The following is a 25,983-nucleotide window of genomic DNA, read 5'->3' as shown; positions in this document are numbered from 1 at the left end:
CATGTAGGATTTACCAGGGAAACAAAACAATTTAGGAGAAAAGCAGGTAAAACAGAAACCGCTTTAGTCCTTGCTTTTACACCTACTAGGTCTGTGGCCTCTGACAAGTCATTTGACATATCTGAATTTTACTTTATTAGCTATCTTTGCAAAATTGTTGAGGTATTAAATCAAATGCTATAAAATACTGCAAAGCATTATAAAATGTGAAAAACTTTATTTAAATATGAAGTATTATCAGTCTCCTATATTTTCTACACTGACTTTGAAAACTATAGATCATATGGAGAAAACCAGATTGGATTGATATTAAATTCTAAATAATAATTATATTAAAATACATTAATAATAGCAGCTTACTTTCCCAGTCATTGCGAACGTCAACATTCCAGAAGTAATTGCAGACCTCGTGTCCTGTAACTCCTTTAACTGCATGGGTAGCTTTCAAAGGATCCAGAACAATCCCATTTTCTTCTACTTCCCTCCTATATACCTATATAGGACATAATTAAAAACCTGTTTAAACATTCTAAAGTAAACATTTGAAAGCATGTTTGCAAATTTAACAGCTTTTTAAGATTTTATTTATAAAAATTTCTTTATGGAACAAACATTCTGTTAAATTAAGTTTAAAATTTTAAATTATTAATACATTAAAAATATTTAAAACTACAAATACAAGGTAAATTTCAACTATGAAAAAATACGCATATATCATGAATGACTAATTACTGTGAGTTCTTAAAAAAATAAATATACCAATTTAAATCAGGCATTATTTACTGTACATTCTCAAGGTCTGTTCACAACATGGCATAAAGACGACAAATAAGCCTGGTTAAAACATAATCTCCTTCGGGATGTATCCCCAGCATCTAGCATAGTATCTGAAACCCAGTAAAGCAACTATTTGTTGAATCAATGATTGAAAACTAAAATGTAATAAAGATCTATGCTCTCTTGCTTTAAATACTGAGGTTGTATACTGAAGTGCTGATTAAAACTAGTTATTTCAAAATTATTGTGGGCTTGCTACTTTAGAGAACCCTGTAGTAAGTTCTTTTTTAAAAAATCCTCACCTGAGGACATGCTGAGAGGGGAGTGGAGGGGAGGGAAGGGGAGGGAAGGAAAGGGGAGGGAAGGGAAGGGAAGGGAAGGGAAGAGAAGAGGAAACATGGATCAGTTGCCTCCCATATGCGCCCCGACTGGTAATCAAACCCAAAACCTTTTGGTGAATGGGATAATGCTCCAACTGAGCCACCTGGCTAGGGCCTGTAATAAGTTCTTTTGACAAGTGATTAAACATGTTACCAAAGGAAGAATCAGCTCTCAATTTATGGAGTGTCCATGGAGCCAGATAATACTAGGTATTTCACATAAAGTTTCTTTTACAATCTCTCTCCCCAAACTCCAGTCCCTACATGCTTATTTATTTGCTAGTGGGTCTGCTATTTTCCAAGTCATCTGAAATGGAACTCTGTAGACTTTTGGCTCCTTCTCTCACATTTCATGTGGGCTATTAAGATTATTACAAATCTTCTATAAAAAACTTGACTTTTCTACTATGGTTACTCTTTTAGGTAGACTTTCAATATCTGTACCTGACTTTCTCAAGTGGTTTTCTTGGTCTCTTGCTGCTTCCCTTTCAGCTTACTCTTCTGAAAATGCTACTTTGCATAGTGGCTTACCTACTGTTACAAAAGGTAGACTATTTGCTTTAGTGGGTTATTTTATAATCCAGCCCTAATTTCTCTAATTTTGTGGGCTGTAGGAGCACTTATTTTCTACTTAGTCCCTTTGCTTCCTGGAATTTCCCTAAGGGAGAAACAGGCAGATGTGGCTCAACCTCTTCTGCAGAAAGTATGCATCCTGGTCTGCTTTTAGGGCTCTTGTGGGAAAGGCCTCTGATTATCCAGGTATATTAGAAACATGTTTAGAGGTAACATATTAGCACGACATTGTGACAGCTTAGTCTCCATGTTGTAATCCAATCAGATCATCAGAATTACAGAATTTTGATAACTCATTTGCCTGTCTCTTCTAACTTATTTCTTACTAGAGGTCTGGTGCATGAAATTTGTGCACGGGTTGTGTGTGTGCGGGGGGTGTGTGGGTGTGGGTGTAGGTGTGTCCCTCAGCCCAGCCTGCACTGTCTCCAATCAGGGACCCCTCGAGGGATGCCCAACTGCCCGTTTAGGCCCGATCCTAGTGGTGGCATAGGGCCTAAACGGGCAGTCGAACATCCCTCTCACAATCCAGGACTGCTGGCTCCCAACCGCTCGCCTGCCTGCCTGATCGCCCCTAACTGCTTCTGCCTGCCAGGCTGATCACCCCCTAACCACTCCCCTGCCAGCCTGATTGCCTCTAACTGCCCTCCCCTGCAGGCCTGGTCACCCCTAACTGCCTTTCCCCTGCCAGCCTGGTCGCCCCTAACTGTACTCCCCTGCAGGCCTGGTCACCACTAACTGTCCTCCCCTGCTGGCCTGGTCGCCCTTAACTGCCCTCCCCTGCTGGTCCTAACTGTCCTCTCTTGCCAGTCTGGTCCCTCCCAACTGCCCTCCCCTGCAGGCCTTGTCCCTCCCAACTGCCCTCCCCTGCAGGCCTGGTTCCTCCCAACTACCTTCCCCTGCAGGCCTGGTCGCTCCCAACTGCCCTCCCCTGCTGGCCTGATCGCCCACAACTGCCCTCCCCTGCCAGCCATCTTGTGGTGGCCATCTTGTGTCCACATGGGGGCAGCCATCTTTGACCACACGGGGGCGGCCATCTTTGTGTTGGAGTGATGGTCAATTTACATATTACCTTTTTATTAGATATGATTCCCTATTCAGGAGAGGAGGAAATTCCAACACTTAATATTGCATCCCATTTGCTAGAATCATTCTGGTCAACCCAGTCTATATAAAACTCCTGAATAACAAATTAACTTTCAACAGTGAATTCAGTCAGACAGAAAAAGACAAATACCGTATGATTTCACTTATATGTGGAATCTAAAGAAAATAGATGGCCCTGGCCAGTGTGGCTCAGTTGGTTGAGCATCGTCCTGTGTACCAAGGGGTCCTGGATCTCTGGTTCGATTCCTGGTCAGTGCATGTACAAGAATCAACCAATAAATGGAACAACAAATCGATGTTTCTCTCTCTCTCCCCCCACCTTATTCTCTCTCTGTCTAAAAAATCAATAAATTAGAAAAAAAAATTTTTAAAGAGAGAAATATCCAAATAGAGAGCCATTAGTTAATTGTGGCCTGTTCATATTTAAACCACAAAATTTTATTTCTCCATGGCTTAGGCAAAACAGAATGGTTTGTGCATAGATTTGATCATAAAGAAATTATATAAAAGCTAAACCAGGAAAGCAAAAGGACATTTTATTTATCAATATCTGGTGCTTCTTTGGTCATATGTAGTAATTTGTTTAAAAGTAACTTTTAAATGCTATCCTTATTTGTATCAATAATGACAATATGACTGGAATAGAGGTGCAATTAGCAACCTATAACTTTTCACTGAGAATTACCTTCATTTCTCCTTCTTCTACAACCAACTGCCAATTGGCATCTCCACCTACATCCTGTAATGAGTAAGTCATGTGGTTCTGCACCATCTCTTCAACCTTGAAAAGAAAAAAGTAAAGCTGTAAGAATCCGCCTCCAATTAATAGCTATGACATAATCTCTAAAAAAACAATGATATTCAATTTACTTGAGTTCTAAAATGATGCTCTTAAGAGAGCTGAGCAACCAAATGCACAAAGGTTAGTAGGTTTGAAAAGTTTAGTCTACATTCTAGATATAATATCTAGGTTAATGACAGGAGGAAGAAATATGGAAAGATGCTTCAATCAAATAACATACTGTACACTGGGCCTATGGTGCATCGAGTGACCAAAATAAGCATTTTCGGGGCGGGGGGAGGGGGGCGGGAATTCTTTCCTTTACCATACAGAGATGAAGTCTTCCTTACAGAGATGAAGTCTTAAAGCATAAATTCATTAAACTCTAAGGATAAAAGGAACATGAAGAGGCCATCTAGTCTAGTGTTTCTATATTTAAGACTACACTGAGATACTAGAAAATTCATCATACATCAAGATTTCCCTACAAAAGGTAATAAAACTTTGGATATTTCAGTGAAATGATAAAAGAGATTGTTGCTGAAGGAATTGACTCCTTTACCAGCTACTCATAGAAACTTTATCTAAACTCTATTTTCTAATTTTTTACTCCTTATATTGTTTTATGTAATAAATACATTAAAGAAGACAGGAAGAATTGAAAAATATGTATACTATACTTCAATTAAAAATGTATCCCTAAGTTTAACTACATATTTTACATAAAATCTATGTTCATTAGGGATTTAAAAAATAAGAACCAGATTTACACATATTTTTAAAAAATATATTTTTTATGGATTTCATAGAGGAAGCAAGAGGGAGAGAGAAAAACATCAATGATGATAGAGAATTATTTATTGGCTGCCTCCTGCACACCTCACACTGGGGATTGCGAGCTGTGACCTCCTGGTTCATAGGTTGACACTCAGCCACTGAGCTATGCCAGCCAGGTTACACATATTTTGAAATAAACAAATACCAAATAATGGCTTGGGGGCAGAAACTTAAAATTACTAACTCTGGGGATATATAAGTTTTATACACAAAAGGATGTGATCAATATGGTATTGTGGCTGTACTTCTGCTACATCAAGCTTTCTAGATCTCAGAATGCATCTTTGGTTACTGAAAGCAGGATGCTGTAAGTATCTCCTTAATTGGCAGTGATCACAAAAAATTTTTTGATAAAAATACATGCTGAGATTTTATAATCTATTTTTGTATTAAATAAACACTAAGATAACATTTTATTTCTTTATTCATTGCTCAAAACAATGTGAATGGTGTTGGGTTGCAGACTTGAGAGAAAATTTTAAATGTGACTAATAGAACATTCTATAGTTTTATAAAACATAACTTCAGAAGCTGTCTGGAAAACGTGTGCCTCTGTAATTTTGAAATATGCTAACAGAAGGTGAGGATGACTAACATGGGACTCCAAGTTACAAATACATTCAAACTGTATCTCATTTCCAAAAGAGAACAAAGAAAGTTCCAGTTAGTATTCATAAGTAAAAAAGCCACAGTAGCACTGCATCATTGTCTGTTTTACATCCTGATATGGAAAAATGTTTACCCTTATTAGATCCTAAGATCTTAAAAATCTTTAGATTTGATATGTACTTTTTAGGCCGGACACTGGGAGTTAAGAACAAACACCTTTATCTATTAAAAGATTCGAGGCAAAAAGAAATGCTTCCCCCAACTAAGTCTTACTTATTAATGGATTACTTGTGAAAGAAGAATGTTAAGGGTTTTATTCTGGTAAAAATAGAGTGAGTTCTGCTTAAAAAAATATTTACTGTCATTTAGCTCTTTTGTTGGAACGTATGCAGGTAACTGTGTTTTTGTTTGGGAGGTTATTCCTGAATTAGCAATTGCAAAGGTTTAAAAAATGATCTATTTTGGTCCAAAAGAAATCAGATTCCACAAATATAAACTGACAGAAGGTAATGTAAGTTCAAATAATGCAAAGTAAGTATATTTAACATTGTCTTTCTAGACAGATAAAAAAAATAAAAATGGTATTCATATAACAGTTATCACTGCATCTATGGAAGTTTTTAGTCTTTTGCTCTTATCTGCTTCCTTGACTTAAGAGGGCTTGAAAAAGTCCACCAGAGAAACAAATAAGATGTATTCAGTGCAGTAGTCCTAGGAAATTAAAGAAACTAATGAAGTACTCAATTATTGTAGTAACCATTTCTGCAAAGCCTTCATCATGAAATCTTTATTCAAGCATCTTCCTCTAGGTAATAACATTAGGATTAAGAAGAAAGGTGATACAGGTATAATTTCATTATAATGAATTTTATGTTCACTGTAATAAAATATGAAGTAGCCAATCTTACTACAGGGGCAGTGACTAGGGCGTTCATGACCACAGATACTTCAGATCTAATCTAATGATCTACTCCATTTATTGTTTCAGTTATGATTCTGTGTATAAAAAATAAGTGGGGCACAAAGGACCATTAAGTTGGACAACAAGAATTAACACAAGCCAAAGTTACCATTTTCTTAGGTTCAAAATTTGATATACTAGAAAATAATGTTCCTATTAACACCTACTAATATTAAAAAAAAAAGAAAAGACTGGACCAAATTATTGAAGCAGGTTTCCCCTGCTTTAATAGTATAAAGTTTAATTAGATAAACATCATTTTAGGAATCGTGCCTTTGATTTTTTTGGACCTACAGTTAAAAATGATGAACTACACAGACAGTATCTTCATACCAAATGAAGTATGAAAAAAATGAATAAAACAAATAAGAGGGGATGGTACTCTAATTATTACCCTTTCAACTCACATCTGAATCATTCGGTATGCCATTTTAGGAGGCTATCTCTAATTTAATTTTTCTAACATTATTAAGATAGTAATTTCAAATTTTTAAAAATTCTTTTTATTAATTTTAGAAAGAGGGAGGAAGGGTAGAGGGAGGGAGAGACAGAGACAAACATTGATTTGTTGTTCCACTTAGTTATGTATTCATTGGTTGATTCATGTATGTGCGCCCTGACAGAGATCAAATCTGAAACTTGGGCATATCTGGATGATGCTCTAACCAGCTCAGCTATTCGGCCAGGGTAATACAGTAATTTTAAAATAAAATTGACCTATGATAGCAAAACAACATTGTAATGAACAAAATTCTACTGAACAAAAATAAATCTAGGAGGGCTCAAATATAGCTCAGATCTCTTTCTCTTACACATTTTAAAGGAATACTACTATGTTTATTATTACAGTTACAGAATCAGAGAGCTATTTGTTGGATAGTTTATTAATAACAAGTTAAGAGTGTACTGTTAACCTAAAAGAAAAAGTCCCAAAACATGAATAGTCAATTCACAGAAAAATTGCAAACATGCGAGAAGCAAAAAATACCACTTTTAGTGTATCACACTGGCAAAAATTAACTAAATTATAATATTCAGTGTCAGTATAGTAAAAGAAAACTGACCTGGGAATGCAGTTGGTTCAACTTTTTTAATGAACAGTTTGGTAATCTAATTTAAAATTCCTAAGTGTGCATGGCCTTTATCCTAACAATTCTAAAAATATATTCTAAGGAAATAATTTAATAAGTGTACAGAAAATGTATATAAAAGATATTGTATATACAAGAATGCCCATGTAGCACTACTTATAATAGCGATAAACTGAAAAGAAACTAAATATTCAATATCAGGTGAGAAGGTAAACCCAGTATGCAATCCATAAATAGATAGATATAGACCTTTGTTTATTACTGATGGGAAGATGGACCTAATTATATGTTTAAAAAATAAAGCTGGTTACAAAATAGTATATATAGATTTAACTACTGTCGTAGAAAAAGACAATTAAGGTATGTGTATTGATCATATGAGCCTGATTTTTTATATGCATTAGAATATCTATCAGCTGGGCATCTACTTATAGTATTTTACTTTTATTTACTTTCTAGTTCTGCTACAATTAGCATGTATTACTGTACAGTAAAAAAGGGAGGAGTAAAATAAATCATTACCACAACAATGTGTTACTATGAACATAAAGTAGAAAAGCTTTACACAGAATTGTTTTGCAGTGATGTTCCCCATGGATTGATTAACCTGCAGCTGTACTGCCCACCCTTTGATTTTATTTTTTCTCTCATTTTGAAATGACATCTTTAGTTGGAAACTGTGTAATGCAAATAAATGTGACCAAAAGATCAATTTATAAATCCAAGTCTTTTCTACTTTCTGTACACTTTGATTTAGAGCTACTTCATTCCCAATTTCTACCCAGAAGCAGATTCATAATTTGCTGTTAATTTCCTAGTAGATTCACTTATTTTATTTGAAGTTATTTTTCAGGGCATCTCATAATCCTATGTTTAATTATCCTGTCCAATCAGGATTATGAACATAATTTCAACAAGAACAAAGCAGTCATGCGCTGAGACTTGTACACAGATGCCAAAGCCAATTAATCAATAGCTACATGCCAAAGCCCAGGTTTGCTAATGACACCAAATACTTTAGCAAGGACAATAAACACTTGAACCTCAATGTTACTTGTCTTCATTTCTGCCCTTTTTTGGAATATGACAGTACAATAATCAAAAGCTTAAACAATCTGATCAGTCACACGCATCACATATTAGGGAAAAAACCCTTTGGAAAGATTTCTCAACTTACAAACATAAATTACACAAAAAATTAGGTAAAGAATTAAGCTATGATTTGGCAGAAATCTTGTAAAAAGCTGGGCATCTACTTCTCAGTGACATATTCACCTGTACTGACATATTTGACTGTTCTATAGCTCTCTACAGCCAGGGTTCTGATCTGGGTTCTGAAGCCTCAATTCTTAGGCACTTATCAATGGCTTGTATTCTTTTCTTGCTCTCATTTATATTTTCTTTCATTTATAGTCTGTTTATTCCTATATTTTAAGGGAAAATGGTGACCAGTACTGATGGGTTTTAGTTAGTTTGGCTCTGGATGATTTCTGATAAATTGATACATCTCTTTCTCAAAAATGTTTAAGGAGAAAAAAGCTGCGAAAGTCTGAACAACACAATTTGATTTTAGACTTATTGTTCTTTACTGTATAGTTAAAGACTAATGTAAACTTTATTCATATGTGTAAACTAAGAATGTTTTAAATTATGCCTTTTAAAAACTTTTATTGAAATACTCTGATAAGAGAAAAAATGATATAGATAATACTGATTAACTCAAAGAAATTATGTTGTTATATTATTAAAAGCTCACTTACTGAGCACTCACTACATGCCAGGCCCTAGGTAGACCTGAGTCCTAGCTAGATCACAGAAGTGCAGCTAACACAATTTAAACTTGGGTAACTTTGGGAATTCAAGTTCTTAAAAATAAAATGATTTAATCCAATAAAATGCAATCACCAGAGAGATATAAAGTTGAATTGCAAAGATGGGAAGATAAAAAAAAAATTGTCCCCCAACTAATGCTGATGCTAAAATATATTGTCTTAATGATTTTATTATGAGAGCAGTGACTGCAAGCATCTAGCTTCCCGTCTTAAATTCCTAAACCCTTACTAAATGATACCAAATAATCAATTAAAACCAATTTCCATAAATTTAGTATAGAACAGAAGTATTAATTTATAATATCAAATGGTAATGTGCATAAGCAAAGTACAAGCTGTTCAACAAATATTATTTAAAAAGTTATTTCCCTGTTGAATATAATTATATTTTAAATTAGATTAGAAGTGAGGCTGCTGAATCCTGCTTTTATGCTCTAACCATGTCCATCAAAGTTGCTGAATCCTGTCTGAAGAAATTAGATATTACATAATATTTAAAAACCATGTACTTTCAGTTGTTTCAATTCAATTTACAATCTTTTAGGAATACCTCCTATATGGCAAAATTTCAAGCTATTCACAGTAAAAGATACAAAGGGCACATGCAAGCTTGATAGAGGAACTATTTAGTAGACAAGGAAGGCCTTTTTAATGCTTATAACTATTTAAAACTTAGAACGAAAACAAGTGGCCTGCCTAACCAAAAGATTTCTCGGAACTGGGAAAGCAGGCTGAAATATAGCACAGAAAGACTCAAGTCCACGCTATACATTCATACAGTACCTGGGAGCTGAATCTGTGAACATCGTCAGAGGCACTGACTAGATCAATGGAAGACATGGAGGAAGAGCGACTATAGGGCTACCAGAGACAGACAAAGAAAAAACCAAGTAATCAGAACAAAGGCACAACAGAGCATTCAGTACCAACTTCCAAACACAAGATAAAGAGAGAGAACAAAGCACTATATGAAACAAGCTCAGCAGCAAGTGCTGAGTCCATGCACCTATTATGTGTTATGCTCCAAAATCTATCTAAAATGAATGCAGCACTTTCAACAATGTAAAATACTACTACTTAAACTCAAAGAAAAAAGAAACTTAATGTAACTGGCTCAATGGACTAGTCATTCCCTGTCACCCCCCCCCCCCTTTCCTCTTAAATGAAAAAGAACATTATATTCATAAGAAGATTTCTGTTTTAGAGGATGCATATGGAAGAAAACATGTAATACAAAAAAAATCTCATTACTTAAGTTCAAGAAAAGGGAGAAAAACTTATACAACAAAATAGTTCCATTAACACTGAAGAACAATACAACATATACTTTCAGTAAACTCTGACATTAGGCTTACCTTTTGGACAAATCTATGAGTCCCCACAGAAGAAAAGGCATCTCCAGATGGCATGGATGTAGGCCAATGTAACCTGACCTTTTCGCTCTGTGACTAAGAAAACATATAATGTTAAGATGCGAAGGCTTTTAAGTGTATTTTGCAGCTAAAGAATGGTTAATATAACCTATAACCTGAAACTATCAACATTTAATTACTGAACACTTTAGTACTTATGTAGTAGGCAGTTAGACAGACATGAGCAGAGCAAGATGACAGGCTAAATACAGAAGGTCACCAGAGCAAAAAGCCTCAGGTGCCTAGCTATGGGGAAAACAAGGACCTCCATCCCCAGGGTAACCTTTCCTCTCGGGAGCATATCACCAGTCATGTGGGTTAGACCCCCTTAGAGGGGGAGAGAACGAGGGGACAGGAGAAGAGCCTCATAAGACTCCCATACAAGCCCTTGCATGATTTCTTCCTTAAGGATTAAGCTCCAGGACAATGAGGTTCTGACCCACATCAAATAATCTTAGGAACAAAGCCTCGGGTCTGTTGACCACAGAGACAGTTTAGATTAAAATAGGGATGACATCTAGGCCTCAGTTGTGCTTCAGTTCCAGGCCCAGAAAAGCAGCAAAACCAGACAAGCCATGCTATGGCTGACATCAGGACCAGCTGCATTGACTAATGACTCCCTGCCCTGGTGCTGACCAATCACTGGAGATTACAACCCTGAAAGGACAGATCTGTAAAGCTGATGAATATTCTACTGGGATCCTCCCTGAAACCCCCAGACAAATACCCTCCAGGCTGATAAACTAGCTGTTGCTTTCTGTATGGAGCACACCCATGTTGTTCCCCACCCTCAGGCACGTCTTCCTTGCCTCTTTTTTCATAATCTTCAAGGGTCTTCTTTTGCCTCTGTAACTTGTTTCCTGAGCCCATTTCTTCTGACTCACTTCTAGCTCTGTGGCTTCCTAAATAAACTTTTGCTTGTGTTTGAGTCTCAGCTCTGAATTCTTTCTTAGGCAGAACTCAAATAGTGAGGACTCAAGAACCGAGGTTGCTGAACTGAGGTATGGTCTAACTACACCAAACATGCCAAACTCGCAGCCAAGAGGCTGCATGTGGCCCACAATGAATATTTTTGCGACCCAGCCAATATAACCGTATGTAAGAAATGTTTTAATAAAAATTTTGTAACTTAATTTTTACAATATCCTATTATACATAATCTATATTTATAAAAGGCTAAAAAGCCTAAGTGACCGGCCAACCTTCTGGTAGCTATGATGCGCAATGATCACCAGGGGGCAGATGCTCAATGCAGGAGCTGCTGAACTGCAGTGACTTGGCAGTTGCGGTTCCAGGGTGATGCACCCGCAACCAGAGAGGAGAAAGCCTGGTTCCGGGGTACGTCACCTGAGAACTGCTCTCTCACAATCTGGGACCCCTCAGGATGTCAGAGAGCCGATTTTGGCCCGATCCCTGCAGGCCAGGCCAAGGGACCCCACCGGTGCACGAATCCGTGCACTGGGCCTCTATCTATATATATAAAAGGCTAAGTGACCGACCGACCATCTGGTACATGATGCACAACGTTGACTAGTGCATGCACGATATATATAAAGCTCTCGCTGGTGCCAATTGCACGTGACCAACTGGCCGGTACATATGACAGGCACTGGCAATCCTATCCTATATAATAGAGGTAATATGCAAATTGACCATCACTCCAACACACAAGATGGCTGCCCCCATGTGGACACAAGATGGCTGGCAGGAGAGGGCAGTTTGGGGTAATCAGGCCTGCAGGGGAGGGCAGTTAGGGGTGACCGGCCTGGCAGAGGAGGGCAATTGGGGGCGACCAGGCCTGCAGGGGAGGACAGTTAGGGGCAACTAGGCCGGCAGGGGAGACCAGGCCAGCAAGGGAAGGTAGTTAGGGGCAATTGGGCCAGCAGGGGAGCAGTTAGGCGTCGGTCAGGCTGGCAGGGGAGTAGTTAGGGGGTGATCAGGCTGGCAGGCAGAAGTGGTTAGGGGCAATCAGGCAGGCGAGCGGTTGGGAGCCAGCAGTCCTGGATTGTGAGAGGGATGTCTGACTGCCCGTTTAGGCCTTATGCCACCGGGATCGGGCCTAAACGGGAAGTTGGACATCCCTTGAGGGGTCCCAGATTGGCGACAGTGCAGGCTGGACTGAGGGACACACACCAGGCCTCTAGTCCTATATAATAAAAGCCTAATATGCAAATTGACCGAACGGCGGAACGATCAGTCACTGTGATGCGCACTGACCACCAGGGGGCAGATGCTCAATGCAGGAGCTGCCCCCAGCCCGTAGGCTCCAGGCCAGCCAAGGAGGGTGCCAGCGGGGGAACCCCCTGATCGCCCTGCCAGCTGCCCCACAGATAAGCCCTGATTGCTGGCCAAGTCTAGGGACCCTACCCATGCACAAATTTCGTGCACTGGGCCTCTAGTTTAAAAATAAATGTTTACCACATGAATCTTTCTTCTAATTAATTTCCTTTCGATGAGTATGAATTTGTGCACCAGGTAACTAGTTATTAATAACAAACTACAATGTTCACTAATGACTGATTACTATAATCGTGTTGCATTCATTTCCCTTACATGTCTTACGCACAGGCACACCATTTCTCTCCACTAATACTAGCAAGCTAATATTTTAGTAGCCAATTGCCACATCATTAGTCTTGCACTGACTTGTTTGGTGTGCACAACGGGAAATATCTTGTTTTCAGAGAACAAGAAAAATAGGTTTATTTGCGTTATACTTATTAATTTGTGGAGTTATTCAGTGGTGGTAAGTTAATGTTCAAGAAAAAATATTAATTTTTATTAAAATGTTCTATTATTTTATGTTAATGATTACTCATTTATTTCAGCCCTTTGTATTCAGCATGTCTCTATTGAAATAAACCTACGTTTCTATGAAAATTGAAGCTTTTGTTTTTTTGCAGCCCACATATAAACTTAATTCTTGTTTATTTGGCCTGTGCTAGCCTTTGAGTTTGACATACTTGGATTATACCAATCTAATAACTGTTGCTGTTTTGCTGGCAACACTTAGAAATATTTGAATCATGAAACTACTCTGATATTTCCTTTATGTGTCCCAATTCAATCTCTTCTTTTGGACCCTACAGTTATTAACTTAGCCCAGGGATTATTTTTTTTATTTTGCTCCTAGTCGGACTCTCAAATGCCAACATGACATCATTTACCATAAATCAATCTTAATTGAATATTGCTGATTTTCTTATCCAAACTCTGCCCAAATTATTCAAATCATTCCACCTCATAAGGCTCCTGCAGGGCTGTATCATTTGAATCAATATCAGTGTTTGCTTTAGTCACATTCCAAAACACGTCATGTCTATCTTTGCCTCCTTTCCATAAAGGTATTCATTTTGTCTTCCATCTAATCATTTCATTCCTGTTAAGCTGCCACTTAACCTCTTTCTTCCTCCTCAGCTTCCCTAGTTTCTTCTCACTTATTCAATAAATATCTATTAAATGTAATGTACCAGAAACTTTGCTGTTTTGTGTGCTTATTTTCTAACTATGTAAAAAACAACTGGTTATTTCTATTCAATACGATCTGAACACAAACGGCAAAGAACTCATTTCTCACCACTTTTTGTATGCCTTTCCTTATGCTGGCAAATAATGTAAAACAAATAATGTAAACTCAAAACTGTGTCACTGAAGACTACCTATGTAGTGGTTGTGTTGTTGAGGGACCTGTGTAATATCTAATCATACAATGAGGAAAATGATCTGAACCTTTGGAACTGATTTCATGGATTACGGATGCTTACTCCTCTATAGTATTAGCATACTGTAATCATCTGTCATAATGACATGCCTAGTTATTAGGCAAGGAAAGTCATGGTTCTGTTTAATGCTTGTTTTGTAGAGGATCTATCGGAGTACCAAAAATAGTTTGAAATGAAATGAGTTGATAGTCCCATGAATATTTCTTTTCTCTAAAGCTTATAGAAGCTTTCATTGATTCTCTTCAACCCCAACTCAACCAATGTGTTGATACTTCGAAGAGTAGGATTTTAGAGCCATAGGTATGATTTGAGTCATCTTGTCTAACCCCTTGTTTCACAGATCAGGAAACCAAGGCCCAGAAAATTTAAGTGATAGGTTTATAGCTTCATAGTTAGCCAGTGGCAAAACTAAGACTAAAACAAAGTTGTCATGACCTCAGTTCACTACTCTTCCATGATAACACATATTAGATTAAAACAAAAACAAAAAACAGCACACACACACACACACACACACACACACACACACACACACACACAAAACAGTGAAGGTGAAAAAAACCTCCGCAAAAAACAAACACAATGATACTGTTTTGGGTAATACTTTTGGCATCCAAAATTCAAAGTCATTTGAGTGCTGTGTAGCATAATGAAAAATGAACATGAAAAGCAGCCACTATTACAGGTGATTTACCTTCAAGTAGATAGACTAATAAATGGACATAATAGCCATGACTGCCTTAGCAATGGTAGGGAATGAACATGCCAACTTTTTTACACAAGTAAATCTGTAGTGTACAACTGATACACATATCATTTATTTGTAAGATGCTTCAAGTCCTGGGAAAGTAACTAAAATTCACCTTAAGTACCATCTAGTGGTAATACATGGCAACTGCATTTTTGCAGATATGAAGGCAAGGGATCAAATTAATCTTGAAATTAAGAGTTAAAGGATTTAAAATATGCTTAGTTCCACTTCCACAAGAGAAGCTGGGCATAACTGCTGTGAATTTAATGATTATAAAACACTGAGCAAAGTTAAAAGTGAGGAAGCAATTGAAGGTTAAGGAAAGCAATAAAGGAGTTAATAATAAAAACTGAATGGTACCAATGGAAGAAAAATAGATTCTTTGTAATCTTCCCTTTGAATTTATATGGCACTTGGTGGTAAAAAGAAGTTCAAAGAGACTGTTTTACTCAGAGTAAATATATGCTTAATATTAACAGGATCATGATAAAGTTGGATATTTCAAGGGCAATAGGCAGACTATTTTAATTTAACTTCAAGTTAATTATGCATGCTTTCTTTAAACTATCATTGGTCTCCTTTCCATTGCTTGGAAATTGATCAATGGAAGAAGTGACATAAAGATTCTCCTACATTTGTGACTCAATGCAGACACAGTTCATTTTCTAGGTTATCAGTTTCACAGTTTTCAAATTCTATTTATATAAAATAACATACATCAAGAAATACCTAGTGTTAAATTTTTAGTGACAGATATACCTGTTCTTCTATTTTATCTTGTCTGTCAAGAGCAGCTTCAACAGCATCAAAGAACTCTTCTTCATTAATCAGACTATTTGGACCTTCCTATTTGAACACACAGAAGAAAAAAAAAAAGCTGGTTTAAGAAAGTAGAACACTGATAACTCTGGCATTAACTCTAGGGAAAAGTTGAAAAGTGATTCAACAAACATTTATGAACCAGTTAGTACACTAAGTAATCTACACTAATAAAAGAGAAACATGCAAATTGACCATCACTTTGCTATGCCCACCAGCCAATCAGGAGTAAGTATGCAAATTAACCCAAAAAGATGGCGGCCCCACCCCCCAGCTGCTCCAGGCCTCTGGGCAGCACGTATGAGGCACGCAGTGGCCGGGCGGGACGCCTGCTATGAGGGTAAGGACCGGGGGCGAAGGGCGGAGGGAGCTACAGGTGGCCAGAGGGAAGGCCTGGGTCCCGGGTCCTGGAGGAAAACCGGTGCCGGAAGCCAGGGGAAGGAAGGCCTATTGCAACCGGCCTCTAGTATTATATAAAATGAGTAACGTATCTTTTGTGTAGAATTATGAGTATAACAATTCAATCATTCAGTACTCATATATTTACTGTATATTGACCAATATTATATTAGGGCAATAATCTAGAGTAAGAGATTGGTGAACTATATGGCCCATAGGCCAAATCCAGTCCACTGTTTACTTTTGTATGGCCTTTAAGCTTAGAATTTCATTTTTTAAATGGTTGGGGGAAATGGAATGAATAACAATATTTCATGACATGTTGGAATTACATAAAGCTAAATAAAGTTTTATTGGAATACAATCTTTCTTGTTCATTCATATGCACTGTCTATGCCTGCTACAGTGACAGAGTTGAGTACTTATAACTTGAATACTTGGTGACAGAAACAATATAAAATTGAAGAAAGGTAAGTACAAAGTTGCAGATCTACAGGCAATGAGCAGTACAGATAGGGTACTGAGGGGGATCTTCCTAAGCAAATACAAGTAGTTCATGGAGAAAGAAAAATTGAGCTAGCTGATGCTTGAGAGCCTGGTTAGATGGCAGAGCAGTGGTTCTCAATTGCCTGAACTTGTTAAAATGAAAATACCCAGGACCTCATACACAGAAATTACTTCTCTGCAGGTCTTGGGTGGAGCTGAGAATATGCATGTTTAATTAGTTCTCCAAGTGATTCTCATGCAAAGAGAACCTCAGCTGTATCAGAAGATAAAAGTGTAAAAGAACAATAGCAAAATGGAAACAAACAAGGTATGTTCCTGCTGTGATGGAATAAATAAGTGGACTGTAAGTTGAATAATGGCTTTACATTGTGGTAAAAGTAGAGGCTGAAAAGGTACACTTAGGTTTAAGGTTCCCTAAATTTTTTTTAAAAAAATAAGTTTTTAGCCCTAGCTGGTTTGGCTCAGTGGATAGAGCGTCGGCCTGGGAACTGAAGGGTCCCAGGTTTGATTCCAGTCAAGGGCACATGCTCGGGTTGTGGGCTTGATCCCCAGTGGGGAGTGTGCAGGAGGCAGCTGATCAATGATTCTCTTTCATCATTGTTTTCTCTCTCTCCCTTGGATTCCTCCCATTTCCTTCATTCAATCACCACACCCTTCAATTCCACTTTCCAAATATCTCATTTGTCCACATCTATTTCTACTGTCCTACCCAATCTAATTTAGACTATATTCAATTCTTATCTGCTATACTGAAAAAAATCTCCCAAGTCCCTGTCACAACTCTCAACTTGAATCCACTCTCAACTTGAATCCTCACTGCAAGAAGCAAGAATAATTTTTCTAAACTGTAAACCTGAAAACCCAATTTGCTTAAAACCCATTCCTGAGGATCTGTACTGTTCTCAGACCTTTTTATCCCTCCTTCCTCTCAATAGGCTCCCTGCTCCATTGATAAGTTACTCTGGGACAAAATGCTTTCTTTTGCTTTGGGCCTCCACATGTTTTCTTTCTTCTAAGCCCTTATAAGCAACACTCTTTCTAGGTTATTTGCCTGGTTGACATCTACTCAACCTACTTATTCTTAAGGTTTCAGCTAAGATGCTATTTCCTTTAGGAAGCCATGCCCACCACTGTTAAAAGTGCTTATAATATATATTCTTCTATTTGCCTGTTACCTAGTCTATATTACCATTAATATATACTCAGGAGGGGCCTTCAGGCAGGATCCTTGTCTGCCTTCTTCCTTGCAATCTCACCCCACCCTATACCTAGCACAGTGCCTTGTGCTATAGTAAGTCTTAAGGAATGGATGTAGGACTATTAAGTAATTTCTGAGGCTATAGATGACAGAAACATTTAAACTTTGTTCAATAATTAAAACATCATAAATGTTGAATAAGAACCAAAATAAAGTCACATTTTGAATTACTGTCGTTTTAAAATCCATGCAAGCATAGTACTGACACAATATAGATGGTTCAAGACTCTAAAAGGAAGGGGGAAAACATAAAAATAGGCCCTTGTTTATTTAAAAATTGCATATTTAATTTCATACCACAAGGAGTTGGTGAGAAAAGGCTGAAGTACCCTTAACCATGTTCTTCATTAAAAGAGGGCAGTACAGGAGTAGAAAAGAATGGTTTATTCAACAACACCATTAGAATAAAAGATTCCTATATTATACCATAATTTTTAAAAATCCAGGTATATTAGTGATATATTTAGAAAAGATCGTTAAAAAAGAAAATACAGATAATTATTTGAGGTACAGAATGCTTTTTTAAACATGACACCAAATGTAGAGATAAGTATATAGAAAGACTGAGAGATTACATAAAAGCATAAAACTTTTATATAGCAAATTTTAAGTGACCAATAAACATTTTTTTAGAAAAGCCTAAATCAATCACATCAATAAATAAAACAAAATTTTTAGATTTGAAACTAGTAAACACATATACCTAGCACAAGGCCTCTCTTTCCTTCACCCCGCTCATTCCCTAAAAGAAAACTGTGTTGACAGAAGTGGAAGTATCCTACATAATAAAAGGGTAATATGTAAATTACCATCACTCCGCTACGCCCACGATTGGGCCAGCAGGAGGTGCAGGGGGCGGGACTCGGGATGGCCGGGGTGGCCGATTGGGCTGGCGGGACGCTGAGCTCGCGTCGCCAGTGGCGGCGTGAGCTCAGCGTCTGTGCCATGGCTGTGCTGCGGCACAGAAGGGGCCTCTGGGGCAGTGAGCCCACATCCTGCTGTGGACCATCAAAAGCGGGGAGCGAAAGCGGGGGAGCTGGCTGGCTGTCCGCTGGTGCACCAGGCCTTTCGAAAGGCGGATCCCCTGCCATCAAAAGCGGGGAGCAGGCTGCTAGCAGTGTCCGCGGAGCGTGCTAGGCTTTGCGGGGCAGTGGATATGGCCTGGATGGCAGGTTAGGCCTAGGGGACCCTACACGTGCATGCACTGGGCCTCGAGTATATCTATATTTATACATTGCTGGAAGGAAATAAATTAGTACCATATATTGTTAAATTAAAAACACGGGCTTTTTGTGTATTTTCTCTAATCTTCCTATAAGAAACATTTATTTTATTTATAATATAAAAAAAAAGGTAACCTAAAATGGCAAAACAATATGCTTAGCATCAGAGTAAAAATTATAATTGTAATAGCTTATATTTCAGTAATGTAGCTTATTAAAACCCCAGAGAATAATTATATAATTTTTATATATTCTAGAAGAAATGAATTGACAGCTTAATAATTAAAAAAATATTACAGCTCAAGTCTCATCATCATGGATTTCCACATTTGGAAATCAATTCCAACATAAAAAAATATTTAGTCAATAGCAGCTGAGTTTTTTTTTTAAATCAATTCCAACATTAAATATAGTTAGTAAAGGCTCCTTTATTTCTCAATCAGTTCCAACATAATAGTCAATATCAGCTCTAGAATAAAAATGGCAAGATTTTTTTCTTCTATTTCTTTAAATATAGTCTAATTATGATTATTTTAAAATATATGTATTTTTTATTGACTTCAGAAAGAAGAAGGGAGAGGGGGAGAGATAGAAACATCAATGAGAGAGAATCATTGATCGGCTGCCCCCTGCATGCCGCCCACCTGGGACTGAGCCTGCAACCTGGGCATGTGCACTGACTGGGAATTGAACCACTGTGACCTCCTGGTTCATGGGTTGATGCTCAACCATTGAAGCATACCAACCGGGCTAACTATAACTATTTTATCATCCTATCTCTATCTCAATGGTACTCCTTGCCACTCCATTTAAAAAATATTCATTTTACCCTGGCTGATTGGCTTAGTTGATTGGAGCATCGACCTGCACACGAAAAGACTGTGGGTTCAATTCCCAGTCTGGGCACATACCTAGGTTGTGGGTTTGATCCCCTGTTGGGGCATGTATGGGAGTCAACCGATGGATGTTCTCTCTCTCCCCTTCCTCTCTATCTAAAAATCAATAAAAACTAAAAAAAACCCACAAAAACAAAAACACCAAACACCCAAAAACATATCCTCAAGTGAGGATAAAAAAGTAATTAAAAAAATGCTCATTTCAGGAATATCAACAATGTTAATGACAATTACCATATATACACTGAGTGGCCAGATTATTATGATCTCTGAACGCATAATAATCTGGCCACTCAGTGTACTTATGTATAATGGAAAGCTTGCAAATCTTGATATGTCAAGGGACCAGGAGATAGTGGCCCCCAGCCTCTGGCTAGTAAGTCCTCTGCTTCTTTCTAACTACCTACAATGCAGTTCTTTTTCTTCTTTTTTAAAAAAATATATTTTGTTGATTTTTTACAGAGAGGAAGGGAGAGGGATAGAGAGTTAGAAACATCGATCAGCTGCCTCCTGCACACTCCCTACTGGGGATGTGCCCGCAACCCAGGAACATGCCCTTGACCGGAATCGAATCTGGGACCCTTGAGTCCAAAGGCCGACGCTCTATCCACTGAGCCAAACCGGTTAGGGCTCACAATGCAGTTCTTATACATGGAAAAACCTTATGTTAAAATCCCAACTCTGTGGTCAGTCTACACTGAGTGGCCAGATTATTATGTGTTCAGAGATCATAATAATCTGGCCACTCAGTGTATATTTATTATATATTTTTCTATAAAAACATGACAAAAAATAGCTTATAAAATGTTAATTATGCATGTATGTGGAAAGATTTTATTAACTGCTCAATAAAAAAAATGAGGAAAGAAGTTAGTTTCACACATTCCAAACATAAAGGCAAGGTAATTATAATAGTTTATGCTCTACTGTGGATAAGACATCATAGTATATTGCACAAACTAAAATCTTTTGTCTGTATAAAGTATTCAGGTTTTCCCTCAATAAGTTGCTTTTATTTAAAAAAGTGAGTTAGAAGATAACATTAAAAATTATCTTCACAGGGGAGATGAATACTTGTCTTATACCGTGGACAGGCATAATAAATAAGCCTTTTAAAGCCTATACTAAACTTTGTAGGCAATACCAAAAATTCTATTTCAAAGTAAGCCTAGCATTTATATATTATGGTATACACATTTAATTAAAATAAACATAGAAAAATTATATATTTAGAACCTTTAAAGGTTACAAAAGTATAATTTAAAAATTAATCACTTTTGTGATAGGCATGCCTATGTGTTTTCCTTTCTAAGATCAAAATGTAACTCCATACCTCATAATCAGGTCCTCCAAAGTGGGATTTTTTCTTAAGTTCTATCATGGCATTTTTGTATGCTTCCTCTGCTCTTCTTCTTTTCTCCATTTCCTATTTTCAAAAGAAAGCAAGTGAAAAATCAAAATAAAACATCCACCCAAAACTGACAATATTATGTGCTGACAAGGGTGAAGAGCAACGGGGGGGAAGGGAGGGAGGGGAGCAGAGAGGGGAGCAGTGAGGGGTGACCAGGCCAGCGGGGGGTGGAGGGGGCAGTGAGGGGCGACCAGGCCAGCAGAGGGGGCAGTTGGGGGTGACTAGGCTGGCAGGGGGCCAGTTAGGGAAGACAAGGCCAGAAGGAGGGGCAGTGAGAGGTGACCAGGCCGGCGGGGGGGGGGGGGGCAGTTAGGGGCGACCAGGCCAGCAGGCAGAGGGAGTTAGGGACGATCAGGCAGGCAGGCAGGTGCGTTGTTAGGAGCCAGCGGTCCCGGATTGTGAGAGGGATGTCTGACTGCCGGTTTAGGCCAGATCCTGGGGATCAGCAGTCGGACATCCCCCGAGGGTGCAGGCTGGGCTGAGGCCACCCTCCCTGCATGAATTTCTTGCACCGGGCCTCTAGTACAATAATAAAAAAGAATAAACTACCACTAGATGTAACAACATGAATAAATCTCAAGTCATGTTAAGGGGGAAAAAAAACAGACACAAGAGTGTATACTGTATGATTTCATTTATCATGTTCATGAACATATAAAACTAATCTATGATCATGTAAATTAGAATTGTGGTCACCTCTTGAGGTGGTGGTGGTGGTAAGAGAATGAAGGAAGCTTGTGCTATAAAAGTTCTTTCTGCATGTTGATCTGACTGGGGGTTATAGGGGTATATACAAATGTACAAAAATCATCAAGCAGTACACTTAAGATTAGTGTACTTCACTATATACATTAACATATCTTAAAAAATGAACAAAACCAAACCACACAGCACAGCAATAGTAAAAAGACTTAGGGAAAAGTGACAAAGCAAGCGAAATTACACATATGTGAGTCTACTAATGTAAGCAAACATCTTAAATGAATATTTTTAGGCAGTGTGGTTAGATCTGAATGAAGATGATGATTCCTTAGTGAAGGTTAAAGAGACTAAAGAAAAAAGTTTTAAATAAACTAGTCTAGATGAGTTGAATGAGTCTCTTGAACCATTAGTCTAATAGATTTAAGGGGTTGTCCTGTTTTCTCAATACATTATTTTTGTGTGCACAGGGAATCTTCTAAAAATTCAATTTGATCCACATTGGTATAGAGTTGAAATCTTTTAATATAGAACAGTTTGACTCCTGAATAATAATGAAATGGCTGTATACCTTAAATGGATGTTTTTATTGCCTGTTTTTAAAAGATACATATTTTGTCAGTCAATATGGCTACTTCACTTGAGAATTCTGAACAATTCTCTTTTTGCCTAAACATGGGGACCGTTTTAAATACACAGTGATATTCAAATCCTATGGCCATTCTGCCATTACATCAGTGTTGACAATGCTTTCCTAATGTCCTGCTTTAAATTGATAACACCTTCAAATTCTACAAGCAATATGATTCACTGATTAAGAAGATTCTGACTGGCCCTAGCCAGTTTGGCTCTGTGGTTAGAGCATCAGCCCTTGGACTGAAGGGTCCCAGGTTCTCTTCCGGTCATAGGCCTCGGCTTCAGGCTCACAACCAATCAATGTGTCTCTCTCATATCAATGTTTCTCTCTCTCTGTCTCTCCCCCTCCCTTCCACTCACTCAAAAAAAATTAATAAATGGGAAAAATATCCTCAGGTGAGGATTAACAACCCTCTCCCCCCAACACACATAAAACAACAACAACAACTAAAGATTCTGACTGATTTCTAGCCTAGTATCCAGAGCTGAAATATAGAAAATAGTAAAATTCTTCTAATTCTGCTACTTAACACCTTTGGACAAGTCTAGGGGCCACAGTTCCTCTTCTATAAAATGGTGGCATATTTGGGTTCTAACATTTTACTATTTCATTGATGTTGAATTATAAACAGAATTATTCCTACTAAACAAATTCACTAAGCCATACATTACACTAGAAACTAAATATTCATATTTTATTTATTTATTTATTATTTTTTTAAAATGTATTTTATTGATTTTTTACAGAGAGGAAGGGAGAGTGATAGAGAGTTAGAAACATCAATGAGAGAGAAACATCGATCAGCTGCCTCCTGCACACTCCCCACTGGGGATGTGCCCGCAACCAAGGCACATGCCCTTGACCGGAATCAACCCGGGACCCCTCAGTCCGCAGGCTGATGCTCTATCCACTGAGCCACGCCGGTTAGGGCTAAATATTCATATTTTAATATTATCAGTGTAGCAATTTAAACAAAGGTCATAAAAGGTGAATAGTAAGCCAACGTTTAAGGAACAATATAATGTATGCTGAATAATATCACAATGACCTTGGAAAATACACATGGTTATAAATGCAATAAGTTAATATTTAACTTTATAAATTGGTGTTTAAGTTAGTTTATAAAGCTTAAATACAGTTTCATATGTCATACAATAAAGCTGGGTAATTTTAAATGGCTCATCACTTCCATTGCAAAGCATTGCTGTTATTACAAAAATGTTATTAATCAAGAATGCATATTGTACAGTTACTGAATACTTAACTGATGAATCTCATTAGGAAAATGAGGTTAAGATGCCCGCAAAGTTTCAGAAGTACCACCTGCTACTTCTATCAACCCCAATGCATTTTTCCCTAAGAAGTTAGTTTGGTTTAAATATTCAATCCATATATAAAACTTAAATGAAATGATTATTCAACAGAAAGAAAACTAGTCTTACCTTATCCATTCTCTTTTGCCAGCTGTCCTCACGTTTTACCATTAGTTCAATACAATGAGAAAGTGTAGCAAGGATTCCAGCAGTAGTTGCTTTAAAAGTTATTGCCTCCCCTTTAAAGTCTATACCGTTAATTCCTTTCGGTGTTACCTGTGGAAATACTAAAAAAGAAAGTTTTCCACTGAAAATCTTCCTAATGGAAAAATAATTCTTCACAATTTTAAAATTAAAACTTGTTTAGAAAACTAGCAAATCAGCCCTGGCCAGTGTGACTTAGTTGGTTGGAGTGTTGTGCCACATACCAAAAAGTGCAGATTCTATTTCCAGTCAGGGTATATACTCAGGTTGCAGATTTGATCCCTGGTTGGGGCATCTGCAAGAGGCAACTGATCAATGATGTTTCTCTCTCTCCCCTTCCTCTCTCTAAAATATAAAGTAACAAACAAACAAACGAAACCCTAGCAAATCAGAGCAGGCTTTCAGAATATAATTTCCTTCTTGTTGGTCAACATTTAAAAATTTCCATCCATACTCTATCAGCAAAGAAGCTTGTGGCAGCATATGTACTTTCAAGTCCTTTTTTCTGGATTCTATTTCCTGAAATCTATTTGCTGTGCTGCATTTAATGAATAAAGTAGTAGGAGAATATATATAAAACCCTAAGTGACTGGTCGACCATTTGACTGGTCGCTAAAAGCTCAACACAGGAGTTGCCCCCGGTGGTCAGTGTGCTCCCACAGTGGGAGCGCCGCTCAGCTGACCGATAGGCACCAGATGCGGGGCTCCAAAGGTTGGTGAGCACAGCTGTAGCAGCGTGAGCCTCTCAGGACTACCAGGCAGCGGCAGGTGCAGCAGGGCCAGGATGAGCGGGAGCGCGTGGCGCCTGGCCTGGGCTCAGGCTCCTCGCCAGCTGCCCGTGCTTCACGCACTACTACATCTCTCGGGCCGAAACCGGCAGTCCAACATCCCCCAAGGGGTCCCGGATTGCAAGAGGGTGCAGGCCAGGCTGAGGGACCCCACCAGTGCACAAATACATGCACCAGGCCTCTAGTCCTATATAATAAAAGGATATTGATGTCTCAAACTATTAATACTGAATTGTCTTTTTTTCTCTTTTCAATTTGCATAGTTTTTGTTTCATATATTTTGTGGCTTATTGTTACATGCAATTATGTGTATAACTGTTGTATCTTTTTGATGGATTGACCCTTAAATTCTCATAAAAATCTTCTCTTTGTCTCTAGAAACATAAATTAAGATGATATAGAATATAACAAGAAAATTTGCATTAGAAGTAAATAAGAAATTTGTTCACTGAACATTTAGGGAACAGTGCTTCCACCATGACCCAGAACTCCTGAGGTCTTTAACTAAGGAAGGTGTTTGCTTATCCAAAAACTTCTCCTCTGGTCTAATCTAAAGGCAAATTACTTTAATTGCCTTTCTTTTCAGGTTAGAATCGTTGGAAGTTTTACTCTTGCTCTATTCTACACCCTCCGTAAAATCCTGTTTTTGTAATGTTCACTGTTTACTAGCTAGTTCTAACTTTTTAAGACTTTAGCATACTCAATATTACAATATGTGATTTAGACCTAATCCTTAATGATGGCCTTAATGATGAGACACATTATAATTATTTGAAGATTCCATTATCTTGTAGCCAATGTTTCTGGAATCCTAGCACCAAGACCCTGTCAGTATTTAAGAGATGATTTATATAGTCTAATCCCGAACTATGATCAATAGTATCAGATTTAAAGATTACATGTTCTACTTACTTTCCACCTATGATGATTAACAAAAGTTAATTTCCATTAACCCTAAGGAAGAAATTTTTTTAAACAGTGACTTCCACAAGTATACTG

General features: G+C 37.8%; 1 protein-coding gene across 2 annotated transcripts in view; it reads right to left on the bottom strand.

The window, feature by feature from the left end:
* The window catches only part of CERT1 (ceramide transporter 1), a 97,198-nt gene that overhangs the window by 15,632 nt on the left and 55,583 nt on the right, over positions 1 to 25,983 (bottom strand). Inside the window, exons 8-14 of one of the 2 annotated variants that reach the window (XM_054715166.1) lie at positions 24,122 to 24,279; positions 21,266 to 21,358; positions 15,590 to 15,676; positions 10,301 to 10,393; positions 9,729 to 9,806; positions 3,520 to 3,615; positions 361 to 493 (exon numbers count right to left, since the gene is read on the bottom strand). In XM_054715166.1, the coding sequence (XP_054571141.1) occupies positions 361 to 493; positions 3,520 to 3,615; positions 9,729 to 9,806; positions 10,301 to 10,393; positions 15,590 to 15,676; positions 21,266 to 21,358; positions 24,122 to 24,279 (738 nt within the window). The remainder of the gene's footprint in view (positions 1 to 360; positions 494 to 3,519; positions 3,616 to 9,728; positions 9,807 to 10,300; positions 10,394 to 15,589; positions 15,677 to 21,265; positions 21,359 to 24,121; positions 24,280 to 25,983) is intronic. The other variant, XM_054715167.1, reaches the window with a different exon arrangement.

This window comes from Eptesicus fuscus, chromosome 4 (assembly GCF_027574615.1).
Source record: "Eptesicus fuscus isolate TK198812 chromosome 4, DD_ASM_mEF_20220401, whole genome shotgun sequence".
Lineage (NCBI taxonomy): Eukaryota > Metazoa > Chordata > Mammalia > Chiroptera > Vespertilionidae > Eptesicus > Eptesicus fuscus.
Note: the sequence above shows the minus strand (reverse complement) of the source record. Positions and strands in the feature narration are given on the sequence as shown.